The sequence below is a fragment of the Nerophis lumbriciformis genome, linkage group LG02 (assembly GCF_033978685.3).
Source record: "Nerophis lumbriciformis linkage group LG02, RoL_Nlum_v2.1, whole genome shotgun sequence".
In the NCBI taxonomy this organism is placed as follows: Eukaryota; Metazoa; Chordata; class Actinopteri; order Syngnathiformes; family Syngnathidae; genus Nerophis; species Nerophis lumbriciformis.
In genome coordinates this window covers 64,010,001-64,022,500 of record NC_084549.2, presented here as the reverse complement: position 1 = coordinate 64,022,500, position 12,500 = coordinate 64,010,001, and the positions used below count along the sequence as shown (strand labels likewise).

General features: G+C 30.8%; 1 protein-coding gene across 1 annotated transcript in view; it reads right to left on the bottom strand.

Annotated features, from left to right (window-relative positions):
* ciao2b (cytosolic iron-sulfur assembly component 2B) overlaps positions 1 to 4,942 on the bottom strand; it is an 8,553-nt gene extending 3,611 nt beyond the window's left edge. Inside the window, exon 1 of the mRNA XM_061972606.1 lies at positions 4,721 to 4,942. Within this exon, the coding sequence (XP_061828590.1) occupies positions 4,721 to 4,847 (127 nt within the window). The 5' untranslated portion in view covers positions 4,848 to 4,942. The remainder of the gene's footprint in view (positions 1 to 4,720) is intronic.
* Positions 4,943 to 12,500: the final 7,558 nt, after the last annotated feature.

The window sequence follows — 12,500 nt, the reverse complement described above, 5'->3', positions numbered from 1 at the left end:
AAGTATTATGAAGACATTCTCTATATACAGTATAACAACATTAATAGGTATTATGAAGACATTCTCTATATATAACAACATTAATAGGTATTATGAAGACATTCTCTATATATAACAACATTAATAGGTATTATGAAGACATTCTCTATAAGCAACAACATTAATAAGTATTATGAAGACATTATCTATATATGACAACATTAATAAGTATTATGAAGACATTCTCTATATATAACAACGTTAATGGGTATTATGAAGACATTATCTATATATAACAACATTTATAGGTATTATGAAGACATTCTCTATATATATAACAACATTAACAGGTATTATGAAGACATTCTCTATATATAACAACATTAATAGGTATTATGAAGACATTCTCTATATATAACAACATTAATAGGTATTATGAAGACATTCTCTATAATTAACAACATTAATAGGTATTATGAAGACATTCTCTATATATAACAACATTAATAGGTATTATGAAGACATTCTCTATATGTAACATTAATAGGTATTATGAAGACATTCTCTATATATAACAACATTAATAGGTATTATGAAGACATTCTCTATATATAACAACATTAATAGGTATTATGAAGACATTATCTATATATAACAACATTAATAGGTATTATGAAGACATTCTCTATATATAACGTTAATCGGTATTATGAAGACATGATCTATATATGACAACATTAATAGGTATAATGAAGACATTATCTATATATAACATTAATAGGTATTATGAAGACATTCTCTCTATATATAACAACATTAATCGGTATTATGAAGACATTCTCTATATATAACAACATTAATAGGTATTTTGAAGACATTCTCTCTATATATAACAACATTAATAGGTATTATGAAGACATTCTCTATATATAACAACATTAATAGGTATTATGAAGACATTCTCTCTATATATAACAACATTAATAGGTATTATGAAGACATTCTCTATATATAACAACATTAATAGGTATTTTGAAGACATTCTCTCTATATATAACAAAATTAATAGGTATTATGAAGACATTCTCTATATATAACAACATTAATAGGTATTATGAAGACATTCTCTATATATAACAACGTTAATGGGTATTATGAAGACATTATCTATATATAACAACATTTATAGGTATTATGAAGACATTCTCTATATATAACAACATTAATAGGTATTATGAAGACATTATCTATATATAACAACATTTATAGGTATTATGAAGACATTCTCTATATATAACAACATTAATAGGTATTATGAAGACATTATCTATATATAACAACATTAATAGGTATTATGAAGACATTCTCTATATATAACAACGTTAATGGGTATTATGAAGACATTCTCTATATACAACAACATTAATAGGTATTATGAAGCCATGCTCTCTATATATGACAACATTAATAGGTATTATGAAGACATTATCTAAATATATAACAACATTAACAGGTATTATGAAGACATTCTCTATATATGACAACATTAATAGGTATTATGAAGACATTCTCTATATATAACAACATTAATAGGTATTAGTATTATGCAGACAGTATCTATATATAACAACATTAATAGGTATTATGAAGACATTCTCTATATATAACGTTAATCGGTATTATGAAGACATGATCTATATATGACAACATTAATAGGTATTATGAAGACATTCTCTATATATAACAACATTAATAGGTATTATGAAGACATTATCTAAATATATAACAACATTAATAGGTATTATGAAGACATTATCTAAATATATAACAACATTAATAGGTATTATGAAGACATTATCTAAATATATAACAACATTAATAGGTATTATGAAGCCATGCTCTCTATATATGACAACATTAATAGGTATTATGAAGACATTCTCTATATATAACAACATTAATAGGTATTATGAAGACATTCTCTATATATAACAACATTAATAGGTATTAGTATTATGAAGACATTATCTATATATAACAACATTAATAGGTATTATGAAGACATTCTCTATATATAACGTTAATCGGTATTATGAAGACATGATCTATATATGACAACATTAATAGGTATAACGAAGACATTATCTATATATAACATTAATAGGTATTATGAAGACATTCTCTCTATATATAACAACATTAATCGGTATTATGAAGACATTCTCTATATATAACAACATTAATAGGTATTTTGAAGACATTCTCTCTATATATAACAACATTAATAGGTATTATGAAGACATTCTCTATATATAACAACATTAATAGGTATTATGAAGACATTCTCTCTATATATAACAACATTAATAGGTATTATGAAGACATTCTCTATATATAACAACATTAATAGGTATTTTGAAGACATTCTCTCTATATATAACAAAATTAATAGGTATTATGAAGACATTCTCTATATATAACAACATTACCGGTAATAGGTATTATGAAGACATTCTCTATATATAACAACGTTAATGGGTATTATGAAGACATTATCTATATATAACAACATGTATAGGTATTATGAAGACATTCTCTATATATAACAACATTAATAGGTATTATGAAGACATTATCTATATATAACAACATTAATAGGTATTATGAAGACATTCTCTATATATAACAACGTTAATGGGTATTATGAAGACATTCTCTATATACAACAACATTAATAGGTATTATGAAGCCATGCTCTCTATATATGACAACATTAATAGGTATTATGAAGACATTATCTAAATATATAACAACATTAACAGGTATTATGAAGACATTCTCTATATATGACAACATGAATAGGTATTATGAAGACATTCTCTATATATAACAACATTAATAGGTATTAGTATTATGCAGACAGTATCTATATATAACAACATTAATAGGAATTATGAAGACATTCTCTATATATAACGTTAATCGGTATTATGAAGACATGATCTATATATGACAACATTAATAGGTATTATGAAGACATTCTCTATATATAACAACATTAATAGGTATTATGAAGACATTATCTAAATATATAACAACATTAATAGGTATTATGAAGACATTATCTAAATATATAACAACAATAGGTATTATGAAGACATTATCTAAATATATAACAACATTAATAGGTATTATGAAGACATTATCTAAATATATAACAACATTAATAGGTATTATGAAGACATTCTCTATATATAACAACATTAATAGGTATTATGAAGACATTATCTAAATATATAACAACATTAATAGGTATTATGAAGACATTATCTAAATATATAACAACATTAATAGGTATTATGAAGCCATGCTCTCTATATATGACAACATTAATAGGTATTATGAAGACATTATCTAAATATATAACAACATTAATAGGTATTATGAAGACATTATCTAAATATAACAACATGAATAGGTATTATGAAGACATTCTCTATATATAACAACATTAACAGGTATTATGAAGACATTCTCTATATATGACAACATGAATAGGTATTATGAAGACATTCTCTATATATAACAACATTAATAGGTATTATGAAGACATTCTCTATATATAACAACATTAACAGGTATTATGAAGACATTCTCTATATATGACAACATGAATAGGTATTATGAAGACATTCTCTATATATAACAACATTAATAGGTATTAGTATTATGCAGACAGTATCTATATATAACAACATTAATAGGAATTATGAAGACATTCTCTATATATAACGTTAATCGGTATTATGAAGACATGATCTATATATGACAACATTAATAGGTATTATGAAGACATTCTCTATATATAACAACATTAATAGGTATTATGAAGACATTATCTAAATATATAACAACATTAATAGGTATTATGAAGACATTATCTAAATATATAACAACAATAGGTATTATGAAGACATTATCTAAATATATAACAACATTAATAGGTATTATGAAGACATTATCTAAATATATAACAACATTAATAGGTATTATGAAGACATTCTCTATATATAACAACATTAATAGGTATTATGAAGACATTATCTAAATATATAACAACATTAATAGGTATTATGAAGACATTATCTAAATATATAACAACATTAATAGGTATTATGAAGCCATGCTCTCTATATATGACAACATTAATAGGTATTATGAAGACATTATCTAAATATATAACAACATTAATAGGTATTATGAAGACATTATCTAAATATATAACAACATTAATAGGTATTATGAAGACATTATCTAAATATATAACAACATTAATAGGTATTATGAAGCCATGCTCTCTATATATGACAACATTAATAGGTATTATGAAGACATTATCTAAATATATAACAACATTAATAGGTATTATGAAGACATTATCTAAATATATAACAACATTAATAGGTATTATGAAGACATTATCTAAATATATAACAACATTAATAGGTATTATGAAGCCATGCTCTCTATATATGACAACATTAATAGGTATTATGAAGACATTATCTAAATATATAACAACATTAATAGGTATTATGAAGACATTATCTAAATATAACAACATGAATAGGTATTATGAAGACATTCTCTATATATAACAACATTAATAGGTGTTATGAAGACATTTGATGAACTACGACACCAGCTAGCTAATGCTAGCTCCACCATCAAAACAGGATATCGAATATTTCTCTGTCGTCGATGGGATCACAGACGTCTTCATCCTCGTCGGTGGCCGCCTGTAGTCTCTCGCCGGACCGCTGGAATATAACTGGGTTGGCGTTTTCCAGAAGAGTTCCGCCAGACATTTTGTAACTATGTTAGCCCTTAGCGTTTTAGCTCGGAGCACCAGTAGCTAGCGACACCGACCGCGCGTGATAAGGTAAACACAACACACTTCCGGTAAGTACGGAAAGCGACAGAGGCCAAAAGAGACAACACACTTCCGGTAGCTGACAGACGAAAGTATAGAACTAACCCCATTTATTATAGAATGTATTAAATGTGCTATATATATGAAAGATAGCAACCTATAAATGATTATTAATATTATTATATGGCAAGCTAAGAAAAATGTGTACATAAAAGTCGATTTCTCAAAGTAAAACCCAAAATTGATTTAATGATTGAAAATTATCGATAAAATCTTGGAGGATTAAAAAAAATGAAAGCCTTTAAATTATTGTATTTATTGGAGGGATGTAAGTTGTTTTAAATGTGCCCCCTTTTTTTAATTTTTGTATTTTTATTTATGTTGTAGGTTTTTTTTTTTTTTTTAAATGTTTTTACTTTCTTTAGCATGTTTTGTTGTAGAAACATGCTGATCGCTCTATCTAGTGAATAATAGTGATATTGAGAGTATTTGAAGTGCCTTAGTTTGTTTTATATAATGAAAATGTGGTGTTTGTGTGTTCTACTGTTCAAGAATTTAAAAAAAACACACGCTTCCGGTGAGTACGGCAATTGGCAGAGGCCAAAAAACACAGCACACTTCCGGTGGCCGACAGACAAAAGTATAGAGATATCCCCATTTATTATAGAATGGATTTAATTTGCTATATTTATGAAATAAGGCAACCTATAAATAATTATTAAGATTATTAGGTGGCCAGCTAAAAAAATGTGTACATAAAAGTCGATTTCTCAAAGTAAAACCCACATGTTCCTATTGGATTAATGTTTGCAAATTATTGACAAAATCTTGGAGGATTAGAAAAAATAAAAGCCTTTAAATTATTGTATTTATTGGAGGGATGTAAGTTGTTTTAGATGTGTCCACTTTTTTTTAAATATTTGCATTTTTATTTATTTTATGTTTTTACTTTCTTTAGCATGTTTTGTTTGTAGAAACATATTGATCGATCAATCTCGTGAATAGCCGTAATATTGAGAGTATCGGAAGTGCCTTAGTTTGTTTTATATCGTCAAATGCCCACCAGAACAAATAATAAATAATATATTTTATTTGTTCTGCACTTCATTTAAATTAACATGTACAAAAGCAATATTTAAAACAATAAAAGCTTAGCCATTGAAACAGATAAAATACTCAGACTATACAGTGAAGCATAAGAAACACAAAACTTGCAAAATAGTGGCTTTTCAAAACGGTGTATCTATTTATTTTAGTTATTTAAAAAAAACAAACGTATAACTTAGTCAAACCATTTCAGTGTGTGTATACGTACTTTTTGAGCACATTGTAGTACTTTATCTTTTATTAATGACATTAAAAATACATGTACTGCATGGAATTTGATATCGATTTAATATTGCCTAATAATGCAACAAATCATTATTTTACCACATCCTACAACATTTTTTGTTTCGATAAAAAAAAAAAATGTCTGCTTGACGTAAGATTTCAACGCAAGTTAACTATTAAATTGTACACTGTAAAAATTATAATAATAGATTTTACAGTAAAATTCTAGCAGATTTTTAACGTAACAACAACTTTCGTACAGATTTGATAATTTACAGTACTACACTATAAAAGCAACAACCGTAGATTTTACGATATAAAATTGGCAGCTCACTTACAACAATTTTACTGTAAAAAAAAAATAGGGGTACTGTTTTTCCATTCCATTTATAGGAATACGCTGTAACAAAAAACCACCCCAAATTTGGAAAACTGAGCTGCCGGTTTTTTACAGTAAAATCTAAGCTTTATATTTTTAGAAGATAGTTAGGCAAACATTTAACAATTGAATGCGTAGGTATTTATGTGATGCCATGAGACAAATAGTCATACCTATATGACACTATCCAAACAACCTTCCCTAGTCATGGCACAGGAAAAAAAAGAAGGAAATCAACACAAAAAGTCAACACACATGATCATGATCACACATAACCCAACCTGCCCACTGAAACTTGTAGATAATATACAATACGTCGAATCAGGATAAAAATGTGAAATTGCACCCATTTAAATCCATGGGCATTATATCATTGTCCTGCTGCTTATTTCAGCAGCAAGACAATGCTATTTGCGTGTTGCAACAGCGTGGCTTCGTAAAAAAAAGACTGCGGGTACTTTCCTGGCCCGCCTGCAGTCCAGACCTGTCTCCCATCGAAAATGTGTGGCGCATTATGAAGCGTAAATAACGACAGCGGAGACCCCGGACTGTTGAACAACAGAAGCTCTACATAAAACAAGAATGGGCAAGAATTCCACTTTCAAAGCTTCAACAATTAGTTTCCTCAGTTCCCAATCGTTTCAGTGTTGTTAAAAGAAAAGGTGATGTAACACAGTGGTGAACATGCCCATTCCCAACTACTTTGGCACGTGTTGCAGCCATGAAATTCTAAGTTAATTATTATCTGCAAAAAAAAAATAAAGTTTATGAGTTTGAACATCAATTATGTTGTCTTTGTAGTGCATTCAATTGAATATGGATTGAAAAGGATTTGCAAATCATTGTATTCTGTTTATTTTTACATCTAACACAATTTCCCAACTCATATGGAAACGGGGTTTGTAGAAAAAATGCAAAACACTCTCCATGTTTGACTTAACAAGGTGATATAATACAATATTAATATTCAATTATAATAATAAATATATATATATATATATATATATGTGCATTTATGTAGTTACTTCGGCTTTCAGCCCCCGGCCAAATTTGTTTAGCCCAGGGGTCGACAACCCAAAATGTTGAAAGAGCCACATTGGACCACAAATACAAAAAAGTAATCGGTCTGGAGCCGCAAGAAATTAAAAGCCTTATATAAGTGTTTTGACGTAAGTGTCTATATTAGCTATATTAGCCTACTATCAAAATAACTATGTGTCGCAGGCTGACGCAAATCTTAGTTCACAGAAATGTTGAAATGTAATATTTATTCTAGACATTTTTACAAGATTGGAAAACAATAGTAAAACTTCTCAGAGGGTGAGATAACTCCTGGAAATAACTGTCTTAGAATGGCCAAAGGTATAGATGTGTGTCCAAGTTAAAGGAAACGGCAGGCTGTCTTCTTCTAATGGATTAATTACAATCTTTGCAAGCTAAGTAATGTTTGCTGTGGTCTGGAACAACATGGCACACAAACAACTATCAGAAATGCAGCCAATATTACATACAGATAATGTGTGATGAAACATGGAAAAATAAACTAAATACACAGAGCACATAAGTAAAGGAAATTAAATGAGCTGAAGTATACCTACAAATGAGGCATAATGATGCAATATGTAAATAGCATGTTAGCATCGATTAGCTTGCAGTCATGCAATAACATCAACAAAACTCACCTTTGTGCATTCATGCACAGTGTAAAACTTTTGGTGGACAAAATGAGACAAAGGAGTGGCATAAAACACGGCGGCGGAGAAAGTTATAGATATAAACAAACTGTTGAGTCACAGTCCACACAACGGTGAGTTCAAGGGCCGCTCAAATTAGGACAAAATGCAGCTCGCCAAATACTACCATCAGTGAAGCATGAACACAAACTTACTAAACAGTGGGCTTTCTAACAATTAGGAACGTTTGTGTCGTGTTTGTCCTCCTACAGAAACCATATTACCACAAAAAACATATTTTTCACACCATTTTTTTTCCATTTCCATACATTTTTGAAAAATCTCCATGGAGCCACCAGGGCGCAGCTAAAGAGCCGCATGTGGCTCTAGAGCCGCGGGTTGCTGACCCCTGGTTTAGCCCAATGCTGTCACAACTTGGTCCTGGGGTTTAGTTTTTCTCGAAGGCAACGGAAAGTTGGCTCGGGCGAGACGGGAATGAAGGTACATTTTTATTTAAACACTATAAATACAAAACAAGGAAGTAAACAAAAGGCGCGCACAATGGCGGAGAACAAACTATGAAACCAAACACTTGCACAAAGGCAAAAACTATGAACAACCAAAAACACTAACTGTGGCAATAATAAACAAAACTTACTTGGCATGGACAAAAAGGAGCAGCGTGAACGATGGACATGAAAAAAAGAGTCAGAAATGTGCAGAGCATAAATGTGGAGATGTCACCAGAAAGACAAACTGAAAAACAATGAACTTAAATCATACTTGCCAACCCTCCCGAATTTTCCGGGAGACTCCCGAAATTCAGCGCCTCTCCCGAAAACCTCCCGGGACAAATATTCTCCCGAAAATCTCCCGATTTTCAGCCGGAGCTGGAGGCCACGCCCCCTCCAGCTCCATGCGGACCTGAGTGAGGACAGCCTTTTTTCACGACGGGAGGACAACAGGTTGACAAGAACTAAATCATCCAGACTAGAGATAAATTGTATTATTATGTTTATCTTACCTAAAAATAAATATATTTATTAATTAAAAAAAAAAGAAGAACTAAATACATTTTTACTATATTTTGCTAAAAACATCAAAATTAATTGTATTTTTACTTGTATTTTTTCTGACTCCTTATTACATCCAGGCATTAGAATTATACATTAAAATAAACATATTTGAAATAATTAATTTTAAATTATCATAATAATTCATTTAAAATGACCATATTTAATTATTAAAATAATTGCTTGTTTATCAACAACTTTAGCATTTTATTCATTACATTTTGAAGCTCTCAGAAGCCAAGTTATGTTATATTCCTTAAGATTTATGTATGCAAGTTTGAAGTATCAATTATCTAAACACAGTTTTGTTTGCATATTTTCAGGATATATATATATATATATATATATATATATATATATAATTCTAGCTGTCAATATACTCCTCCCCTCTTAACCACGCCCCCAACCACGCCCTGCCCCACCCCCGATCCCGCCCCCACCCCCCATCTCCCGAATTCGGAGGTCTCAAGGTTGGCAAGTATGACTTAAATACTACAGACATGATTAACGAAAACAGGTGCGTGACTCAAAACGTGAAACAGGTGCGTGACGTGACAGGTGAAAACTAATGGGTTGCTATGGTGACAAACAAGAGTGCACAATGAGTCCAAATGTGGAACAGGTGAAACTAATGGGTAATCATGGAAACAAGACAAGGGAGTGAAAAGCCAGAAACTAAAAAGTCCAATAATTAAACAAAACATGACTAAGACAAAACATGATTACACAGACATGACAAACGCGGACTCCAAGTCAACAAATTTGGACACCCCGGCTTTAAATCCTAAGCCATAATTGACAGAAAATTATAATTATTTGAAACGGACGCTTTTATTGGTCCTTCTGAACAAATCTTTTTTCTTTGATTTTCAATTTGTATCATATTTGACACAGCCGGCCAAAAAATATAATGTTCATGTTATTTTTTCATAACAAAACCAAAACATATATCATGTTATTTCCAAACTGAAAAAGAACACTTGCCATTATCTTCCCCACCTGCTACACATCACTTGGATTCACATTTCTTTAATTTTCAATCATTCTTCAATATTGTGATTATTTGCCATTTTAAAAAAAAACGTACAAAAAAATCAACATCATTGTATCATTTTTAATGTATTTTTTTTTCTCTTATAAAAAATCATAAAGCTATAATTTATTATGGCAACACACACTGATCTGATACGTCAGGCTTTTTAGGAAAAAAAACTAATGACACTGATGATGTAGAGGGCTTAAAAACGTATGTATCACTTATAATGTGTAAAAAATAAAAAAATAAAAAGGTAAATACATAGTCTTTAAAGCCACTGGTTGTGGGGGGAAGCTATTAATAAGAACACGACAAGGGCGCGTAGCAAGATGAGAAGTTTATTGGTTTGCAAAGGAGCCGTTTGTACAAAAGCAGGAGGGGAAGAGCAGTCGCCCAACTGGTCTAAAATCAACTGGTCTAAAATCAGTTTCAGGATATTTTGGGAAGTGAAAGATGATACTTCAGTTGCTTGTGTGGTTGAAAACACCGAAAAACGGCTGCAGCTTTCCCAGAAATACTCCTGGAAGACATGAGTGCGCTACCAATACATGTTCACTCACACGCCGTCTCACCTCCACACTTTTATGCCGCAATAAATACAAACAAGATCGCACAACACTCAAAAGGACACGTCGTGACTTCCGAGGAAGTCCTCAAACGCCTCAAGTCGTTCATGCGTACAAAACCAAAATGCCTTCCGCATTATTTCAAAACGAGTGATTTAAAAAAAAAAATTTGAATAAATATGTACATCTGTTGTCCGACGTCACACACGCATAAATGGGCTTTCAAGTGAGAGTAACAAAAGGTGGCATCTATTTTACAGAGACGAGGTATGAAAGTTCCTAAAACACCGTCCAACCGCCGCTTGTTTACCATCCAATTACAATCTGGAGGATAACATTCATTTTTTCCCCCCTCACTCTCCTGGCTCTGCTATGACACGTCGAGTTGGAAATACGGGTTTATAGCACGGGGTGTCCAAATTTTTATTTTATTTTTTTTCTACAAGGAACTAGAAAAAAAAACAGTTTTGCACGCCGGCCAGATAGCGTCAAGTCACCAAAAATATGAGCAAAATGAGCTAAAAAAAGAAAGGAAAAAAGCTAGCATGCTAACAGTACTATGCTAACATGCTAACAGTTAGCACACCGGCCAGACAGCGTCAAGTCACCAAAAATATGAGCAAAATGAGCTAAAAAAATAAATAAAAAAGCTAGCATGCTAACAGTACCATGCTAATATGCTAACAATAGCATGCTAACAGTTAGCACGCCGGCCAGATAGCATCAACTCACAAAAAAGTTTAGCGAAATGAGCTAAAAAACAAACAAACTAACATGCTAACAGTACTATGCTAATATGCTAACAATAGCATGCTAAGAGTTAGCACGCCGGCCAGATAGCGTCAAGTCACCAAAAATATGCGCAAAATGAGCAAAAAAAAAGAAAAAAGCTAGCATGCTAACAGTACTATGCTAATATGCTAATAATAGCATGCTAACAGTTAGCACGCCGGCCAGATAGCGTCAATTCACCAAAAATATGAGAAAAATTAGCTTAAAAAGAAAGAAAGAAAAAAGCTAGCATGCTAACAGTGCTATGCTAATATACTAACAATAGCATGCTAACAGTTAGCACGCCGGCCAGATAGCGTCAACTCACAAAAAATATGAGCGAAATGAGCTAAAAAAAGTAATTATTTTGGTATTTCACTCATGCTAACTGTAAACATGCGATTGTTAGCATAGTACTGCTAGCATGCTATCTTTAAAAAAAAAGAAGAAGTTTTTAAGTCATTTACAGACATTGTTTAGAAATAATTAAGGTATATAAATAAACATTTACAACATGTGCAAATAACGCATGTCGCAGCGTATATATCTGCGGCTTATAGTCCGGTGCGGCTAATATATAGAACACCTTGTTTTTCTAAAATTTAGTGGGTGCGGCTTATGTTCCGGAAATACCGTACTTGATGGTATGCCAATGTTAGCAGGCGAGCATTTTAAAACAAATTTTTCGGGTACACGTGTCAGAATACTATATTTTGGTCCTTGACGCAAGTTACAGTTAACATTTTAGCATGTGTCAT